At 37.2% G+C, this 21,324-nt stretch overlaps 3 protein-coding genes and 1 long non-coding RNA gene across 16 annotated transcripts; 3 read left to right on the forward strand and 1 right to left on the reverse strand.

The window, feature by feature from the left end:
* The first annotated feature begins 290 nt into the window (after window positions 1-290).
* Window positions 291-4,917, forward strand: LOC148930637 (intron-encoded DNA endonuclease aI4-like). Of its 7 annotated transcripts, XM_089067602.1 has the most exons (5): window positions 293-628; window positions 1,267-1,747; window positions 1,829-1,906; window positions 2,853-3,112; window positions 3,973-4,917. In XM_089067602.1, the coding sequence occupies exons 1-5, from the start codon at window positions 365-367 to the stop codon at window positions 4,036-4,038; spliced, it is 1,149 nt and encodes a 382-aa protein (XP_088923728.1). In that variant the 5' UTR covers window positions 293-364; the 3' UTR covers window positions 4,039-4,917. The 7 variants fall into 7 exon arrangements, 5 of the variants coding, with proteins under 5 accessions (XP_088923724.1, XP_088923725.1, XP_088923726.1 ...); XM_089067599.1 differs by having other exon boundaries at window positions 292-628; window positions 1,267-1,906; XR_016136658.1 differs by lacking the exon at window positions 3,973-4,917 and having other exon boundaries at window positions 291-628; window positions 1,267-2,746; window positions 2,853-2,993.
* Window positions 4,918-6,838: 1,921 nt separating this feature from the next.
* On the forward strand, window positions 6,839-8,863 carry LOC148930638 (uncharacterized). The gene is made up of 5 exons (XR_016136149.1): window positions 6,839-7,032; window positions 7,108-7,146; window positions 7,275-7,360; window positions 8,104-8,232; window positions 8,320-8,863. It is a non-coding gene; the product is annotated as an uncharacterized LOC148930638 (long non-coding RNA).
* On the reverse strand, window positions 8,688-13,897 carry LOC125212556 (uncharacterized). Of its 7 annotated transcripts, none has more exons than XM_089066254.1 (5): window positions 13,652-13,897; window positions 12,639-12,703; window positions 10,973-11,163; window positions 8,944-9,167; window positions 8,688-8,799 (listed from the first exon to the last, which is right to left on the reverse strand). In XM_089066254.1, the coding sequence occupies exons 2-5, from the start codon at window positions 12,693-12,695 to the stop codon at window positions 8,780-8,782; spliced, it is 492 nt and encodes a 163-aa protein (XP_088922380.1). In that variant the 5' UTR covers window positions 12,696-12,703; window positions 13,652-13,897; the 3' UTR covers window positions 8,688-8,779. The 7 variants fall into 7 exon arrangements, 3 of the variants coding, with proteins under 3 accessions (XP_088922380.1, XP_088922379.1, XP_088922378.1); XM_089066253.1 differs by having other exon boundaries at window positions 13,587-13,897; XM_089066252.1 differs by having other exon boundaries at window positions 12,639-12,710; window positions 13,587-13,897.
* A 3,221-nt stretch (window positions 13,898-17,118) lies between these two features.
* LOC125214654 (dihydrolipoyl dehydrogenase 1, mitochondrial) lies at window positions 17,119-19,530 on the forward strand. Its single transcript, XM_048115771.2, has 2 exons — window positions 17,119-17,436; window positions 18,075-19,530. Exons 1-2 carry the CDS (start codon window positions 17,173-17,175, stop codon window positions 19,323-19,325), a joined length of 1,515 nt encoding a protein of 504 aa, XP_047971728.1. The 5' UTR covers window positions 17,119-17,172; the 3' UTR covers window positions 19,326-19,530.
* Window positions 19,531-21,324: the final 1,794 nt, after the last annotated feature.

The raw sequence follows: 21,324 nt of genomic DNA on the forward strand, positions 1-21,324 counted from the left end.
TCACCTCAATTATGAGGGAACAGATGGAGTATATAAAAGTAGGACACGCATTCTACTATCAGTTTTAACTCATTTTTTATTATATTTCTTAAAACTCGTATCCGATCAAAGTGAGATAAACTATTTGGGACGGAGGGAGTACACAAGTAAGAAAAAGTAGTATAGAATTAGTAAAATTTTTTTACTGGCATTTGTTAATAATAAATTGCATAAAATTTGTAGACGATTTAAAAAATTAGATTTTTATTATCGATAAAAGTAATAATGATCGAACGGCGCAGCATCCATTGCATCCAACGGCATTAGGAAAAGAGGAATCAATCAAACCCAAATCAATCAGAGCTAAGCAAACAGGAAGTGAGATATGGCGATGGCTGTAACTCTGGCGAGGCGAAGGGCGGCGGCGCTGTTATCTCCATCGTCAAAGCAGCTTTACAGCGCATCGTGGATTCTCAGCAAGGGATTCGCCACCGGATCCGATGAAAACGACGTGGTCATTATTGGCGGCGGCCCTGGAGGTTACGTCGCCGCTATCAAGGCGGCCCAGCTAGGCCTCAAGACCACATGTATCGAGAAGCGAGGCACCCTCGGAGGTACCTGCCTCAACGTCGGCTGCATCCCTTCTAAGGTCTGTTCCTGCTATGTGCCCTAATTTCGTTTCACTTTAATTTAGATGTTTATTTTGCGAATAATTTTGTTCCTTGTCCAATTTTGTTTGAATTGTGGTTAATGATATGTGGTTAATGTGGTGGGGAACTGAAGATTGATGAATACTCATGAATGAATAGCTATGTTGATGGATAGTCTGGAGCTAATCAAGTGAGGCATGCATATTTTCTGCAAAATAGCTGATTTTCATTTAATTATTTAATTTTTAGGTTATGTTTGGTTGTAAAAGATTTCAACTTTCAAGGATGGAGATCATTGATTTTGATGGATTTAAATTGAATTATTTGCTTTTAAATCAAATTTCTCATTTCTAAAGACAGCCTTAAGTTTGTTTTGGTTAATGGAGTACTTAATAGAGTATAGGAAGAACTTCAAAATGCTATAATTGTTTAACTGCTTGATTGCCAGCCCAATTTGTTATGTACTGATGTCTTAACATTTAGGTATTGCGGTATTACAATATGCAAGTGCGCGGCATCACATGATTAGTCTTCTGAAATGAAATACTACATGTCTAAAATAATTGCATCAATAGCTTGGAATTTTACATTTGAGAAATGGCATGTGGTCCTAATGAATTACCTTGTCGTCATGCAGGCATTGCTTCATTCCTCCCACATGTATCATGAAGCAAAGAATTCATTTGCCCATCATGGTATTAAGGTTTCTTCAGTTGAGGTGGATGTACCAGCAATGCTGGCCCAAAAAGATAAAGCGGTGGGTAACTTGACTAAGGGTATTCCTGCTATGTTCATAAGAGGTTTTCTACCCCGATCTAGTAAAAATGGGGTATCTAAGACACAATCAGCAGGTAACCAACGACATAAAAGCAGTCTAGTAGGAACCTCGGAGACTACACGCGCAACAACTTATCCTAAATCCTTCTGTGAGTGGCTAGCTGGAATTATCGATGGTGATGGAAGTATTCAAGTTAGTAAAAAAGGATATACTTCTCTTGAAATTACTATGGGACTTGAAGATCTATCACTACTACGATATATCCAACATATGCTTGGTGGAAGTATTAAAATGCGAGCAGGTGCTAAAGCTTATCGTTATCGACTACATAATCACCTTGGTATGATTAAACTAATGAATTGTATAAATGGTCATATTCGACATTCAGCACGACTACTTCAACTACATCGTGTCTGTCCAGGACTGGAAATCCCCGTAATTCTACCTATTCCACTAGATGCTCAATCAAATTGGTTTGCAGGATTCTTTGATGCTGAAGGTACTATTACTATAGCTATGAAGCATGGACTACCTCAACTAAGTATTCGAGTAACTAATAAACTTCTACAAGATGTAGAGTCTTATAAGGTAGTTTTTGGAGGAAGTCTCTACTTTGATAGTAGTCAAAATGGTTACTATCAATGGTCTATACAAAGTCGAAAAGATGTTATCATGATGCTAGATTACTTTAAATCAAATACTTTCCGAAGTCATAAATCACGACGATTCTTCCTTATTGAGGAATATTACAGTCTTTATGATCTCAAAGCATTTAAACCTGACAGTATTCACCATAAAGCATGGCTAGCTTTCCTAGACAAATGGAATAAGTTGATGATATAGTCCACCTTTCTTCTATTCATCCGCTGACATTAGTAGAAGAGAGAAGCACCCTGAAAGTTTACATCCTCATTCTGCCTGGATCCGGTATCATAAGTCATATCGTTTCCACTTTTTCGGGAAAACCGGTTTTCGGGTATCTAGGCATGGTTTATGCCATGATCAGTATAGGCGTCCTTGGATTTCTTGATTGGGCTCATCATATGTTTACTGTGGGCTTAGACGTTGATACCCGTGCCTACTTCACCGCAGCTACCATGATTATAGCTGTCCCCACTGGAATCAAAATCTTGAGTTGGATCGCTACAATACAAAACACCCATGTTATTTGCTGTAGGGTTCATCTTTTTTGTTCACCATAGGAGGACTCACGGGAACAGTTCTGGCAAATTCTGGGCTAGACATTGCTCTACATGATACTTATTATGTGGTTGCACATTTCCATCATGTACTTTCTATCTGAGCCGTTTTTGCTTTATTTGCTGGATTTCACTATTGGGTAGGTAAAATCTTTGGTCGGACATACCCTGAAACTTTAGGTCAAATCCATTTTTGGATCACTTTTTTCGGGGTTAATCTGACCTTCTTTCCTATGCATTTCTTAGGGCTTTCGGGTATGCCACGTCGCATTCCAGATTACCCAGATGCTTACGCTGGACGGAATGCCCTTAGCAGTTTTGGCTCTTATATATCCGTAGTTGGGATTTGTCGTTTCTTCGTGGTCATAACAATCACTTCAAGCAGTGGAAAGAACAAAAGATGTGCTCCAAGTCCTTGGGCTGTTGAACAGGATCCAACCACACCAGAATGGATGGTACAAAGTCCTCCAAGTCCTTGGGCCGTGGATCCTTTTCGGACGATTCTGGTATGTTTCTCTGGTTGCAATCTCATAGCATTTCATACAAATTGTTTATCAAATGTGTTGTATTGCATAATTTGCATTGCGTGGATTTTTGGTAACATATTGTTTGAGTCTTACTGAATATTGATTGATTTGCAGCTGATTTATGTTGATATATATCGTTTGTTTGCAAAAGATGGAAGGATTTTTGAAAAATGAAAAACGAATCAGCTGACGGAGAGTTAAGTTTGTGGTCGTGATGTGAGATCGTGTTATTTTTTTTTTGAATTTGGAAGTGTAGATTTCCAGATAAGAATTTCTAACTTTTGTTGCAATTTGGATTAGTTATTGATTTGTGAGGGGAAAGTATGGGTAACTAAATCTATCATGCCTATTGATTGATGGCATTGATGACTAATTATTGTTTTGTTATTAATGATTTTCTTTTGACTAACTTGATGTGACGAGGTAAAAACAAGTTGGGCATAAAGTTGCTATTTCTAAAAATGAACTGGTTATAGAAAAAGATAGATTTCTGCGTTTTTGAGAGGCTAATTAATTGTTCATTTGTGCTCTGATGATTAATGATTCGTAAACCTTATGTTCTTCGTTATTGCGCTAGATGAACAAGTAGGACTAGAAGTCTTTTGATTTGGTTATTGAACATATCTAATATTAGTAGCACACATTGAATTCTACCATTTCCAGATCTATCATGTATTGCACGCTGTTCATCTGTCATAATTTTAGGACCAACACAAAATATCTAAGTCTCTCTACTTATTCAGAGTAGACTGATTCTGTATATCTTAAGAAAGAATGCTTTGGAACGTCTCATTCACTCCGAAATGCTCATGTGAAACAACTTTTACTGTGCTTTTCAGAAACAAAGAATTGATGATGGCATCAGGAGTACTTCCAATACTACAGAACATGATTGTCGACGCTGATTCTGTTGGAGCAGCCACAGCTCTTTACCTGAATCTTTCGTGCCTCGAGGAAGCCAAGTCCGTTATAGGAACTACAGTGGCTGGCTGTCCCTTTCTTGATCTGGGTTCTTAAGAACGAAAATCACGAGCAATGCAAACTTGATGCTCTCCACACACTCTATAACATCTCGAGTCAAGCCGCGAATATTCCTCACCTCCTGTCAGCTGGCATCATTGATGCCCTCCAAACTCTCATCACACACCCGAGCGACCAAGCTTGGACCGAGAAATGCATCGCTGTGCTAATATATCTAGCCTCAAGCAACACCGCAAGAGATGAAATGGTGAAGACCCCCGGGCTGATCGGTTCCCTTGCCACCATCTTGGACGTTGGAAAGCCCATCAAACAAGAACAAGCCGAGGCTTGTCTTTTGATATAGTGCAATGCAAGCGAGAAGTGCAGTCAGATGGTCCTTCAAGAAGGGGTGATACCTTCACTGGTGTCCATTTCAGTGAATGGGACTGTGAGAGGGAAACAGAAAGCGCAGAAGCTTACGATGTTTTTCCGTGAGCTGAGGCAACGAGACCCGCCGCCTGGTCCTGCAGCGCCGGGGTCTCAGAGTGGTGAGTCCGAAGATGCAAAGCCATTGTCGAAGACGGTTTCGAGGAGAAAAGTCGGTAAGATCTGGGGTTTCTGGTTGAAGAACAAGAGTGTTTCCATGTACCAATGTTAGAAGCTGAGTATAAATTAACGGTAGAAGAAGAGCAACGCAATTGTTTGAAGAAAATCTTAGGTGTGAATAGTTTGTTGTAAATCCTTGGATTTAGCTATGGAGCTGAGTAACGTTTTTGGTATAAGCCTTATATCATGATATGAGCTTCAAATTTCTGTTTTGAAAATCACCCAATTTTGTTGGGAACTTTTGCTACTGTCTTAGTTTACTATATCTATCTTGGAGTCGTATTTTAGTTAGTTGCCACTTTGTAAGTACTGCTATAATTTTGTGCATTCGAGAAAAGTGAATGAAAACACAAAATTTGCAAGCATTCAGCTGTTCATTGCGATTTTGTACTCCACTAGTCCTATTTTCCTTTCAATTCGTAATAAAACCATTAATGTAAAGTACGAAAAAAGAAATATCTTGTTTTTTAAAGAAAAAAATGATCCAGTTAGGACAACAGTAAAAACAATGTTTTAAAAATCGGACCGGTAAGTGAACTGGCGAAGCTACTGGTTTACGGTACAACTGATCTGACCGGTCCAACTACTGGACGGACCGTTTTACTGTAGCATATATATAATTAAATATATTATATAAATACTTAAATATATTATATATAATAAAATGTAGTTATTGATCAATTTAGTGAATAATAAAATCTTATTAAGCTTAATTGAGGATAAATATAATTAAATTTTAGTGAAATAAAAATATAATTATATAAATATATACCTAATGGGTCATATTCTAGTGCTTATAGCACCTTAATTCAAAATCAAGACCAAATCTCCACTCTTAGATTTTAAAATGAGTGGATGAGATTAAATCTTACGAATCTCAATAAATAGTAGACAAAATATCAACAAAAGGATAATATCGTCATTATGTTATTATATGATAATTTTCGCGAATGTTTTTTTATATCAACATAGTGTATTACAAATATCAACAATATGACATTAGAATATCAACACTAGTACAAGAAAATATCAACACATATTTATTGAGATTTTTACATGGTTTTATTGAGATTTTTACATGGTTTTATTGAGATTTTTTGATGTATTTGTTGATAAAAATCTGGTTATCAACATTTACGAAAACTAAAATAAAAAATATCAAATTTCATCATCCGAACGTCGTCGGAACATATGCAATTGAGATCTCGTTGGAATCCTTATAAGATTATCTTTAATTTGATATATTTTTTGCGAAAAAATAATTTAAATCGAGAGAGTTACGTAAATTTAAAGTTTTAAGATGATTTTAATGAGAGAGAATTGACATTAATACCCTCTAATTTTATTTATTAATTTTCTTAATTAAAAATATAATCCATCTGACATTATTTCAACCATTGGATCTTCTAATTTAATGGTTAAGATTCAGTCTTAATTTGGGATTGCTAATTAGTTAGCAATTGATCATTCCCCTATACCTAATATATTAAAACTTATATTTAATTATATATATATATATATATAGGTTTGTTTTAAAATGACAACACCTCTTAAAGTAACACCATACCACCAATCCTAGCCAATCATTTGTACACATGGACGAATAATCAGCTGCCATGTGGCAATCATAAAAATTATTCAAGGGTAAATTTTCGCGGACTGCAATATCCAATACGCTAGACTGCAATTTTTCCCGCCTGCAATATCCAATACGCTGGACTGCAATCTATAGATTGCAGTCTAGTTTATTAGATATTGCAGTCTAGCGTTTATAATATTGCAGTCTACCGTGGTGTCACAGTGTCATTTTAAGAGTGTTGTCATTTTAACGTACCCCTATATATATATATATTTAATTAAATATAAATTTTAATATATTAGGTATATATATATATATATATATATATATAGGGTCCCCTTATATCCACAACACCCCTTTAGTGTAGATCTAGAGACCAAATATTGAACATTGGATTAACAAATCGGTGGATCAGATTGAACGGACCACATCCATATTTTAATTTCATCCCATTACTGAATTAGTTCAACCAAGGATAGTATAGTCATTTCTTGGATTTTTCAAACATGGTAAAAAAGATTCAAGCGTAAATCAAGGTAATTAAGAATTAGGGTAAAACTCTCTCTTCTCCCATTTCAGTTCCCGCTTCGACGCTTCAGCTTCCCCCTCTTTCTTCTCCGTCGTATCTCTCCTCCGCCGTTTCGATTTTCCGCCGTTTCAGTACCATTTCGCAACCCTAGTCATCCGCTTTTTCTCTACCCTAGTATTCTACTCATCCTCACCATAGTGGACACGCGGCGGAGCAAATTGAACGGTATTTGTTGTCTTCACTCTTAGTTACAGTCTACAAAATGCAATTGTAGTAGTTTTCTAACTTTTTTGGTTGTAGATGAGCGGTCGTTGCGTTCCAGAACTAGAGACGGTCCTGGTTAGTTTAGTTCGTCACTTAATTTAGTTCAGATTCTGTGTTTTGCAAATCGCGTCGCAGAACTTCAAATTATGTCAGTTATACAGTAATTTAGTTCAGATTCTGATAATCGTTTTTCTTATTATTAGTACCACAACATTCAATTGGAAAAAATAAACATCACCGCCCTCCAAAAACCAATCCCAGGCCCAGCCAACTCGTCGAAACATATTGGGTGAGCGAACCACAATTCTGGAATTCATATTTTATTCTCAGCTTTCAGTTTTTTTAAGTGGTTTGAATTTCTTGGTTATCATTCAAAATTGGATGAATTTGTTTGGATGAAGAATGTTGACTGATGTAATGAAATAATCAACTTATAAGATGAAGTATGTTCAGAATCGACTGAAGTATGTCCAAATTGTTGTTTTGATTGAAGGTGTTAAAGAAGTGATCTGAATTTATACAATTATAATATGTAGTCTGGTAAACCTTAGATGAAGTATTATGTATCTTCTTTTTCACAGTTTTCTCAGTTTTATTTGGTTGATTAAAGTTATTGTTTTTTCATTCAAACATTGGTGAATTTGTTAGATGAAGTATTTTCGACTGATGTGAATGAACCTATCTATTCATAGGATGAAGTATGTTAATAATCGGTTGAAGTGTGTTGGCTGAAGGTTGTAAGATGATCTGAAAGTGTACAATCATATGATGAAGTCTTTACAACATTAGCTGAAGTTTTATGTATTAGAATGATGAATTCAGGTTAACATATGTTGAAGTATTTTTATTATGATCTATGTGTCATGTAACTCGATGCTTGGCGATGTATGTTACTGGTTGTGGATTTATTATGTGATGTTGTGGACTGAGTATTCGATGGATTGTTGCTTTGATCTCTTGTTTTGATCAATTGATGTCTTGCAAAGATTTGTTTATGTCTCGTGCTGATTATTTTGAACTTTATGTGCATAGAGAAAACAACAACCTCATTCCAAAAGGATATTGGTGCTGCAGATAGAGGAAAAGAAGATTCTGGAATTAATACTCTAGAGAAGTTTAATAAATTAGCTGAATCTATTACGCTGCTGAACGTACTGAAAGGTTTGAGCTCCAATATATCTTTTTTGTTTCTGTTAGTACAAAATATGAAATTGTGCATTTAATTAGTCCATGTGTTTTGTATGTTAGAAATGATGAAGACTGGTGGCTCGAAGACTGTATGTGGTGGAAACGACAAAGCTGGTCCAAACCAGGATAAAACTATTACAACACAAACAATAGGTCGATATTGCGATTGAGCCTCATAAATCGCTTATGACGTAATTGAACCATATCGTGATTATGTCTCTCTTCAAACTGTTTAACAACATAACCAGTACCCTTACAAAACTTAAAAGCAACTTTAGCCTTACAAAGACACTTTCTAGAGGAAAGTCTACGTTTAGCCTCAGGCTGTTTATGGTTCACTCGCTTCTCACCTTCTTTACTACACACAACGTATAGCCATGTAACCAGATCTCCAACCCTTTTAGATCCATGTTTACGGGTGTCAAACCCTACGTTCTGTGCATATTTATTGTAGAAGACAGTAGCATCATCCAGGGTATGAAAAACCTGGCCAATGTGTGGCTTCATTTGGGAAGGACATTCAGGGAGGGATGTATGACACTGAGATAAAAAAAAAAGTACAGTCAGTATGCAATTTATTTCATCCAGTTTGAAATATATTTCATACCTACGATCAAAATAATACATCAAGATATTCTATGTGAGAAATATTCACTGCGATAAAAGGAGAAATATTTCAACTACCTGGCTCTAATTCGTCATCCTCGGATGATTCGGAGTCAGAATCAAAAAGTGAGCCGCCAACCGGAGATTGTAACTCGTCGAATATTGACCCATGATTGTCGTCAATATTTTCTGTGGAAGTAGTTCCACGTATGTTTGCTGCTTCAGGAGAAAATTCAGTTGAGTGAAAAGGGTTGCTCGAGTCGTCCATTGATGTACTGGTAAAGGCCGTTCCAGGCGTAAAGCTGTTTGAACAATCCATACAACCAAATAACATGAAGAAGTAGAGAGATGATAGTTGAAGATTACAAATGAATGGAATTGGAGATTTAGTTATTATAGAGAGATTGAACTGTGCAAAGCAACTGATATATTGGCAGATTAAATGGCAAATGAAGAGTAGATTAGAATCATGTGAATATCATTGCCATATTAATGTGTCTGAATATTTTTGCAGATTGAATTGCAAATGAAGAGTGCATTAGAATCATGTGAAAATCATTTCCATATTTACGTGTCTGAAATAAAGGAAATAAAAATAACAGCCAAAGTTACAATTACAAAAACAGCCCCCTTCACGTTACTTGCATATATTATAATACATGTAGACAATATTTAATCATATTTGAGAGAATTAATTATGACCATAGGATTATAAAATGGGTGGACAAGATTTGTTCTCTAGTTCGGTCATTAAAATTAGTTCGACATTGAATATAATCACATATATATATATATATATATATATATATGACAATATTCAAATTATAGAATGAATGAAAATTTAGGTGATAAACTACTATCAAAGTTTTAATATATATATATATATATATGTATATATATTTTGATCTATGAAAACTCCATTTAAATACAGAAACGCAGAACATAGTCATACGTAGGGACATTTTTAGATCATAGTTAGTTTATTTTTAGGTCATGCTATGTTAGCATGACCTAAAATGATCTTAACATGACATAAATCCAAATCTTATAATATGACCTAAAACTACTTAATTATGACCTTCCGTGTTTTGGGTTAATTATTGACCATTAGATCATCTAATCCTAGGGCCAAGATTTGGGCTGCATTTCTGGATTTAAACACATACTTGTTTTGATCATCTCCATATATATATATATATATATATATATATATATATAGGGGAGTGTTATATTGCTAACTCAATACCTAATTGCTAACTACAACTAAATAATAGTCCTTAGATATTCAAATTAAGGGCCTAGATCATCAACCACGAAATGTCAATACGATCAACAAAAAACGTCAATAAAGCCATAGGATTAATTCCATAAAATATCAATAGGGGTATTGATGTCAATTAACTACATGTTTAGTTATAACTAACTTTTAAAAGAAATCCCAAAACGTTAAATTCATATAACATTTATCAAATTGAAGATAATTTTATAAGGATTCCAACGATATCATATATGCATATGTTCCGACGTCAAAATTTGAAAAAAAATTCGAATTTTTTTCAATTTTTTCGTAAAGCAGAAATGTCAACATTCTACATAAAATATGTCAATATAATACATGTAGAATGTCAATATAAGCAATGAGTTAACATTCTTAAAGCATTGTGTTGACATTCTCAAAGTATTGTGTTGTATTTCTGAAACACTATATTGACATTTTCATCTAAAAGCCTAATTTGATGTTTTTTTTTTATCTTTTTTGATTTTATTAATAAAAACGAAAATTACACGTGGCAAATTGTAGACCTCACACTTAAATTAGTTGTAGTTAGCAATTAAGTGATGAGTTAGCAATTGATCACTCCTCATATATATATATATGACAATATTCAAATTTAGGTGATAAACCACTATCATAGTTTATTAGATAACAAGTATAAATAATATAGATTTATTTACAATTAATCATAATTAATTAATCAATTTATAAAAATAATAATAAATTATAGAATGAATGAAAATTTATTTATTGATTATAAGAATAAATAAAGTTATTATTATGTCACAACAATTGAAGTGGTGGAGTGGTAATGGTGTTGGACTTGCATACATGAGGTATATCTGTTCAACCGGTTGGCGATTCCCGGTTGAACCGGCTAGTTCATCCGGTTCAAAACGGCCCAACCTCCTGACGGCTTTATATGGTGAACCGAACCGGCAAGAGCACTGCTTCGTGGCCAGACCGGTCCGACCGCTGCGTAAAAAGAATACTCCCTCCGTCCCAAGGAAGATGACCCCTTCCTTGGGCGGCACGGGATTTTATGCAGTTAATTTTTGTGTGTTAAGAAGAGAGAGTAAAGTAAGAGAGAGAGAGAGTAAAGTAGAGATACATGTGTTTTTATTTTAAGCAATGAGTCATCTTAGTTGGGACAAATAAAAAAGGAAAGTGGATCATCTTCAATGGGACGGAGGGAGTTCAACTTAGAGTAAAAGGAACAGAGAGGGGGAAGGAGTTACATAAATAAAAAAAATAGTAAGAATTTGTAACACCCCTTACCCGATTAATTAATAATCGAATAAGTGATGTCACATTTTGGTACAAATATCTAATTACCAGAGATAAATTATTATCCATTACTTGGTAAACCGACAAACTGCTATATAACATCTATATATATAGGCACAACCTGAATTTCTATTTAAAAAAATATATTTAACAAAAGTGTATGAAAAGATTAAGACATCCAAATACATTACCCTTCCTATACATGCCACAACTAATACTTCATACGATTATTCAGACGCAAAGGGTTAGGTAGTGATTCGACTTGAGCAGCGGTGAAGAAAAAGAGCTAATTCGGTCACCTAATCTGCGGAGGAAAAGAAAGGAGTGAGCTTTGATAAGCTCAGTAGTATACTCAACATTAGAGCGTAATTTCCAAAGTTTATCCATTTACATTTTTTTTTCATTTGTTTAAATTCAGAGTAGAACAATATTAAAGTCTTACATTCATGTCGTCAATTTTTGATCTCATCGAATTTTACCAAAAAGTTTATAACCACATATCAACTCATAAATCATATATGAGAATACAAAATAAATTGTATAACACTAATTATCAAGCGAAACACAGAATGTATACCAATATTATACAGTCACCAACACCTATTCAGATCACCAACAATTTCACATATTCAAACACGTATGGCCCCTTTAAGTGCTTAGTGATAGACTAGGGTACTCGGACCAGATCAGAACCAGAATCAGATGCAGAGCGGAATTTGTCCTCGAGAGGACTCCGCACATGCCACCCATTAAGGGTGCAGACAGAGACAGAGATCACAGATGCCAGAGCCAGAGATCAGAGATCAGAGTTCAGAGTTCAGAGACAGAGACGATCCTCGCTTCGGTTATCCAGAAGACGAGAGATCACAGATAATGCAGCGCTGCTGTCCTATGGCATGCCAATTGTACCCACAGAACACACTCAAGCACGGGGCATAAGCACAGTCAAAAACACACATTTTTCATCGAAATACTTATTTCCAATAATCTCTAATTACACATCAGCAATTTCTTGTCACACCACATCATATCAAATTAATAGATTCAGCTCCAACTATCTGAATACCTTCACATATCCAGAATTCCCATACTTCACGTCATAAGCAACATGAAACAGACTAATTGTTGTATCACTGATTAACACAAAATATTATATATGCAATCACGTAGACTTACTTCAGGAATTAAGATCCAATGAAGAATATACTACCTCAAAATCCAAAATGCCTTTGACACACGATCCACTTTGTTCCTGCTCCTTCTCCATGTTATATCCTGTTACCTTTCAATATATATATTTCACATTCAAAACTATTATTTCTATTTCGAGATTTCACATTAGCAATCACATCTTCACATAAGCATTTCAACTTTTATCATGTCCCAAGATGTTTGCAGAAAAATTACTGACTTTAAATAGTCATTCCAGATAACCACGAAATCAAAATTCAACGTGACCAGATGAAAATAAAAGCCATAGATGTCTATTTTACTCAAATCTGGCAGAACAGGACAGTTCCATTACAAAAATCATCATAAATTCATTTGGACTCGTTTGAAGCTGAATTTTGGTCACATAGCAGAAGACACATAAGAGTACATTCAGTTAAAATTTCGTAAGAAAATGAGATCGTTTACTTGGTTAAACTGGAGTTGACAAATCCTGCCAGAACATGACACAAAGGCTGTCTCATTTGTTTGTTTCACCAAGACATAATTTCTACTTGAAAACTTCAATTCCTACTATCTAAGATAACCCAACTATATACTCTAATCATCCTCTTATTTTCATTTTAATTCCATATTCAATTCATTATAATTAATTCCCAAAACATCTCATACCAACAATGCATTTTTTTCTCACAATCCAAACGTATATTATGCAAGTAACGTAAATTCCCAAGCTGCATCAAATTAGCAAAGCAAGCTTCCAAATCCCTCTTGAATAACTCTATGTTATCCCTACCTTCAAACACTATGTCCAACAATTTCGTTCCATTCACACCTCAAAATAGGCTTTGGAAACTAATAAGCCATCAAAACATTAGATTTACACCTAGTTTACTTAAATTCAAATTGGGGAAGACCTTGAAACTAAACCCTATCCTTCAATTGAGGATGAAATTGGAAAAATAAGAGGTGTGAGGAGGTTACTTACAAAAAATGGAGTCAAGTCTTTGTCTAAATCTGTCCGGAAAAGGCAATGACGTAGCCGGAATCTACCGGGCAACAGCAACACAGAGAGGAAAGGAGATCGGCGTGTGTTTGAGCAGCAAAAGAGAGGCTGAGAAACGGAGAGAGAGAGACGAAGATGAATGTGTTGCGTCGGTCGCCGGAAGGAGGCGACGGCTCGTCGCTCGGTGTGTGTGTGTATAAAAATGGCGGTGCGTCCATGGTGAAACAGAGATGTACAAATGTGAGGGAGAGATAGATTACTCCCGTAAGTTCCAGAAGGGAGAAATAGGTGTAAAAATATCTGATTCCCTTTTCCCAATTCCTTTTCTTTATACAAAAAATTAATCTTTTGTATTCTTTATTTCATTCTTCTTTTATTCTATTTCAAAGAAAATATCCCAAACTTACAACTTAAATATAAAAGTCTTAAATTCATATAAACATGATCTTTTTATTTTACAAACAATCCGACACACTAAAATTCATTCACTGATACTTATAATTTAATTCTAGACTTCTATAGTCATTTAACTAATTTAAATTTACAATTTTTTGGACCGTTAACTCTTTAAAATTCAATTCTTTGCTCGTACATCTTTTCTTACACTTATTTAAGCCTGGTATTTCATTATTCCATAATTTATCAAATTGTCAAAATTTATTTTGTTAATTATTTCGAATTATTCGCTAAAAATCATATTCTAGCGATTTACAGCACCGAAATTCACTTTTCCGCCTAAGGTGGGTTTTGGGTCATTACAGAATTAGTAAAAAAATTTACAGGCGTTGAGAATAAATTGCATAAAATTGTAGACGATTTAAAAAATTAGGTTTTTTTTAGGGTAAATGGCATGTAAAGTCATGAACTATTAACATAGTTTGGTTTTTCCGGTAAATTTTAAACATTGCATGAAAAGTCATGAACTTTACCGAACTGTGTAAATTTCTCATCCGACCATACCCGATAGATTTCCGACACAATTACTTATCCTACGTGGCGCGCCGGAGACGTGACTTGGCAAAATTCCACTAATTCTGATTGTTTCTCTTCTATCTTTGCAATCTTTGACCTTAAACTTATTACAAACATATAAGTAGAACAAATGAAAACATACAAATTGAATTCAACATACAAATCGAATTCAGCATAAAAGTAGCACTAATTTCACAATTCGAATTGAACCATAAGAACATCTCCAATAGCGGCTAGCCCACCGGCTAACCGATTCGCGTCGCTAGCCGAACCATTGGAATCGGCCAGTGCGTTTTCGGCGAGAGAATAGGCGAGCGCACGCCGATTTGTGGGCGTTGACCGATGCGCTCACCGATGCACTGGCCGCCATTGTGGCGTGCCGATCGGCCAGCGGTATTTTTTATTTTTATTTTATTGAATTTTTTTGAAAAACTATATATACGCGATTTTAGTTTCATTTTCATTTGCACCACTTGTTTTAACGAGTTTTCTCTCTCTCTAAATTTCTGTACAAGAGCAACATCAAGCGATGGACAGCAACAACGAGTCCAGTCTGGCGACGAGCGGATCTCAGACTCTCACGGTACCCGTGGGATCTGGATGGGGCCAGATGGGCGGGCAGATGGGCCAAGGGTTTAACGTCCCTTGGCAACAGTTGATGGGGATGATGGCGGGAGCGCAAGAGGGGATGCAGTGGGGGATACCGGGCGGGGGGCAGGCCAGCGACAGGCAGGCAACGCCGGGGTGGGGAGGTATGCCCCAGATGCAGCAGCAGATGCTGCAACAGATGATGGGGATGATGCCGGTATGGCAGGGAGGGATGCAACCCGGTATTCATCACGGGATGCAGGGGTCATCGGGGGGAGGTCATCGGGGGGAACACGGTCTATTGTCCCTCTCTTGATTTTTTGACGGCTTCGTCTCACATGTCGACCCCAGTGGAGACGCAGTTCACTGGGGATGACCGTTTCTCATTGCATGAGCTGTGGATCGATATCGGGGAGGCAGACACTCTCGTTCCAGCGGGTCGGGCCGCGCCGAAGAAGAAGAAGACTAAGGGGAAGAGCAAGGTGGTCGGCGAGTCGTCGCAGCCAGCTGTTGACGACACCCCCACGCGGAGGAAGTGGACGGAGGATGAGTACGTCGCCCTGGCCAAGGCGTGGTTGTCGGTTTGCGACGATCCGCTGGTTGCGAACAACCAGCGGATCGTCAACATGTGGGCTAAGATTAGAGCAGCCTACAGGAGGTACTGCTCGCACGGAAAGGACTACAGCGGGGAGGAGTGCCGGAAGGGGTGGGAACGCATCAGGGCCGCGGTCGGCCGATTTTCGGGGTTGTACACCAACGCCCTCCGCATGATGACTAGTGGGCAGACTAAGGAGGACGCCCGGAGGGTAGTGGAGAGTCAGTTCCCCGTGTCGGGGACTTATAAGGAGTTCACCTTCTGGGAATGCTATCTGGTGTTGAAGGACTCCGAGAAGTTCCGGGCGGGGGTCGAAGCTGGGTGGGCGAAGAAGCAGAAGCTGAACTATTCCGGCGATTACAGCGGCAGCAGTGGCAGATCCCACGACCTCCCCCCAGATGCTGAGGAGTTTCCGACCCCTCCATCCTTTGCTCGTCGCCCTCGCCCGGTTGGCCAAAAGCGGGCGCAACAGGCAGCAAGGGGATCCTCCCCCCTATCGCCCCAGGAGGCCATCTCGGCACACCCCCCACGCGTACACCTTATTCTCGCGTCAAAAAATGCGGGAACAGATGTACAAGGTCTTCCAAGAGTGGAGGGCCGCAACTGACCCCACGGAGAAAAGGTTTCTTCGCTTGATGCTCGACAGCATGCAGGTGGATTTGGATGCCACGAGGGCACTGATGGGGGGCTCAGACTTGGGCTCAGATGGCACCGATGTGGAGGTCCCGGGTGGCCTCGGCAACGGCGACGACGACAATGAGGAGTAGAGAGAGGCGGGGCTCGTGTGTGGAAGCCCGGTTTTTTTTTATTATGTACTTTTTTTTGTCTATGTATCTTTTTTTTATTTAAATGAAATGAATGCATTTTTCCGTATATGTCTCGTAAATTTAATTTCGGAATTTATCGTAAATTTAATTGTGTAAAATGTAGTTGTTTTTGAATTATTTTTATTGCGCCTAGCCTGTGGCGGGCCTTAGACCAGCCTATTTGAGTAAAATGATAATGTGGCAGGTGGATTTTTAGTGTTGATAACGTGGCAGAGAGAGAGTGGCTAGCTTGTTGCTGGTCTATGGCTGGCCTATTGCCATTGCGGATGCTCTAAATTTGTATTTGCCAAGTCACGCTTTCGACACGTCACGTAGGATAAGTTTGTGTCAGAAATCTATCGGATTAGACTTAGTTCGATAAAATTTATTACTTTTCATGCAACATTTAAAGTTTACGGAAAAAACCAAAAATTTATGACTTTGCATGCAAACTTTTTTTTATATACAATTTGTTTTTAGTAGAAGTGGTAATAGATAAAAGTAATAATGATCGAACGGCGCAGCATCCATTGCATCCAACGGCATTAGGAAAAGAGGAATCAATCAAACCCAAATCAATCAGAGCTAAGCAAACAGGAAGTGAGATATGGCGATGGCTGTAACTCTGGCGAGGCGAAGGGCGGCGGCGCTGTTATCTCCATCGTCAAAGCAGCTTTACAGCGCATCGTGGATTCTCAGCAAGGGATTCGCCACCGGATCCGATGAAAACGACGTGGTCATTATTGGCGGCGGCCCTGGAGGTTACGTCGCCGCTATCAAGGCGGCCCAGCTAGGCCTCAAGACCACATGTATCGAGAAGCGAGGCACCCTCGGAGGTACCTGCCTCAACGTCGGCTGCATCCCTTCTAAGGTCTGTTCCTGCTATGTGCCCTAATTTCGTTTCACTTTAATTTAGATGTTTATTTTGCGAATAATTTTGTTCCTTGTCCAATTTTGTTTGAATTGTGGTTAATGATATGTGGTTAATGTGGTGGGGAACTGAAGATTGATGAATACTCATGAATGAATAGCTATGTTGATGGATAGTCTGGAGCTAATCAAGTGAGGCATGCATATTTTCTGCAAAATAGCTGATTTTCATTTAATTATTTAATTTTTAGGTTATGTTTGGTTGTAAAAGATTTCAACTTTCAAGGATGGAGATCATTGATTTTGATGGATTTAAATTGAATTATTTGCTTTTAAATCAAATTTCTCATTTCTAAAGACAGCCTTAAGTTTGTTTTGGTTAATGGAGTACTTAATAGAGTATAGGAAGAACTTCAAAATGCTATAATTGTTTAACTGCTTGATTGCCAGCCCAATTTGTTATGTACTGATGTCTTAACATTTAGGTATTGCGGTATTACAATATGCAAGTGCGCGGCATCACATGATTAGTCTTCTGAAATGAAATACTACATGTCTAAAATAATTGCATCAATAGCTTGGAATTTTACATTTGAGAAATGGCATGTGGTCCTAATGAATTACCTTGTCGTCATGCAGGCATTGCTTCATTCCTCCCACATGTATCATGAAGCAAAGAATTCATTTGCCCATCATGGTATTAAGGTTTCTTCAGTTGAGGTGGATGTACCAGCAATGCTGGCCCAAAAAGATAAAGCAGTGGGTAACTTGACTAAAGGTATTGAGGGTCTCTTTAAGAAGAACAAAGTGAACTACGTGAAGGGGTATGGGAAGTTCCTATCCCCGTCTGAAGTTTCTGTTGATACTATTGATGGTGGCAACACTACTGTGAAAGGAAAGCATATTATTGTAGCAACCGGTTCTGATGTGAAAAGTCTCCCAGGGATAACCATTGATGAAGAGAGGATTGTATCATCAACTGGAGCTTTATCCTTGAAGGAGGTTCCCAAGAGACTTATAGTGATAGGGGCTGGTTATATTGGTCTTGAAATGGGATCTGTTTGGGGCCGCCTTGGGTCAGAGGTAATTGTAGTTGAATTTGCAGGCGACATTGTTCCAAGCATGGACGGTGAAGTGCGGAAACAATTTCAACGATCCCTTGAGAAGCAGAAAATGAAATTCATGCTCAAAACCAAGGTCGTTTCTGTTGACACCACAGGAAGTGGTGTGAAGTTGACCCTTGAACCAGCAGCTGGTGGCGAGCAGACCACACTCGAGGCTGATGTTGTTCTGGTTTCTGCTGGAAGAGCACCTTTCACTGCTGGACTCCAGCTGGAGAAGATAGGGGTTGAAACTGACAAGATGGGTCGCATCTTGGTGAATGAGCGGTTTGCCAGTAATGTACCAGGAGTATATGCAATTGGTGATGTGATTCCCGGGCCTATGTTGGCTCACAAAGCTGAAGAAGATGGTGTTGCATGTGTAGAGTACATTGCTGGTAAGGAGGGTCACGTGGACTACGACTTGGTCCCAGGAGTTGTGTACACGCACCCTGAGGTGGCATCAGTGGGGAAAACCGAGGAGCAGGTGAAGACCCTTGGAGTTGAATATCGCGTGGGGAAGTTTCCTTTGTTGGCAAACAGCAGAGCCAAGGCAATTGACGACGCAGAGGGACTGGTGAAAATAATTGCTGAGAAGGAGAGTGACAAGATCTTGGGAGTCCACATAATGGCACCGAATGCTGGGGAGCTAATTCATGAAGCTGCTTTGGCTTTGGCGTATGGAGCATCAAGCGAAGACATTGCCCGGACATGCCATGCTCATCCAACAATGAGCGAAGCATTGAAGGAGGCCGCCATGGCCACTTTCGACAAACCCATTCACATTTAGAAACTCGTCCTGTTTTCATAATTAATTCCAAGAGTTGTTGATTGGAGCTACAACATACTCTCGTGATCAACCTGATAAATGATTGAACTATATTTCCTCAGTTTTCATTTCATTATGATGTAATAACATCACGAGCTGTGTAAATTTTGAGCTTTTTCAGCTCTCAAAGGTTTATCATTTTCTCAAAACATAAAATTTACTGTTAGTCTTGTTAAATGTGCATATTCAACATATAGAATTCCTTTTTGAATATTACAGGTTTGAAAGCTACGCTAGCTCAGCCAGGAAATAAGATTTGTGACATTTGGAACATGTTCCATGGTAAATCAGTATTTAAATCTCAACTTCAACAATATATAACCAATGAAGATACTAGTTTTACATAAAAGTTTAAGCAAACGAAATAAACCACAAATTACATCAAACACCGGTATACGAAATGCCTACAAATTGTGGCTGGGGATAAAAGAAATTATTCATCTTTCATTTTCATACATCTCAGTTAAGCTTAAGCACACCATGATCCGGAATTATAGATCTTGTGGTGATAGGTTATGAATATGGTGATTGTTTACTGTAGATGTATACATAGTAGAGTGTCTCCATGTACCAATTGTAAAAGGGAGTTTACTGCTGTGAAGTTCTTCTTCTGCTTCTCCTCCCGACCAGGCGGGTTCAGCATCGCACCGGACTAGGATAGATGGTGTACGAGTATAAATTAACGGTAGAAGAAGAGAAACGGAAGTGTTGAAGAAAATCTTAGGTGTGAATAGTTTGTTGTTAATCATTTATCTGTTTATTGTTGATATGTTCACAAAAGATTTTCTCAACTTTCTTCTTTTTAAACCATTTATCTGTTTATTGTTGAAAGATTACCTTAATTTTCTTCTCTCTAAAGTCTAAACTATCTTTCTGTTTATTGTTCATCTACTGTTTTTTTCTTTGTCATTTATTGCAGATGAATTCATGAGCTTAACATGTTAGTTTCCTTGCCTGTTGTTTTATGTTTTTAGTTTGATTATTTAATTTATTTTTGCTTCTTATCGTGTTACTTTTTCTTTTGGATCCTATCTACAATAGAAAAATGATATTATATCGTATACTAACAATTTAATTGTAATTCCCCCAAGAGAGTGGGCAGAAAATTTTTGCTAAGAAAAAAAAAACAATTTAATTATACAATTATTCTTCATTTTTAGTTTATTCACATATGGAATTATTTGGCATCACTGAGAAGAGTATTATCATCTACACAATTGCCTTCAAATCAGTATTCTGTAGAAGAAAAATTGTCATATCTTTACAACCTGTAGAATAAAAAATCATCTTCGTGGATGGTGTGTATTTATTGTTGACTGACTAAGTTATAATAATTTTTAGCATGTGTATATATCTATATAGGTTCTGCATTTACGTTTTTTATTGTTTTGATATTAGTTATTTAGAATATTATAAATGACTATTAATATGACTAAATATTTTTGTTAATTAATTATGTAAAACTAATTTTTTTATAATATTATTTTTAATTTACTAATTAATATATGCATTGAATTATACTCCATGTTAGTATTTGAAGTATTTACTAATGTGATTTGAATAAATTAATTTCATTTTATTCTTAATAGTAGGCTTAGATTTGCTCATATATTAATAGCAGTATGCAGCATCTATATATTCCATTTGTCAAAATATAATATCCACATCCATCCTCTTTCTCTAAAGAATATTCAGATCCACTTTTATTGATTTTCAATTTCATGCCACCAAATCAATGCTCTTCATAGGACCTGCTCTTACACTATAAATAAAGAGTGTACTATATAATAACCTTACTAAAATGAATATATATCAAAGATCGTCATTCGCGCTTTGAACTAGTTTTATATAAAAGCATTGTATGATGTTAAATAATTGGCTCGACTAGCTCAGTTGGTAGAGCGCAAGGACCACCATGACCATTATGTCTAGAGACCACCGAGTCTTTATTCATGTCTCG

This window comes from Salvia hispanica, chromosome 3 (assembly GCF_029641045.1).
Source record: "Salvia hispanica isolate PSC_SH4W2 chromosome 3, Shi_PSC_v1, whole genome shotgun sequence".
In the NCBI taxonomy this organism is placed as follows: Eukaryota; Viridiplantae; Streptophyta; class Magnoliopsida; order Lamiales; family Lamiaceae; genus Salvia; species Salvia hispanica.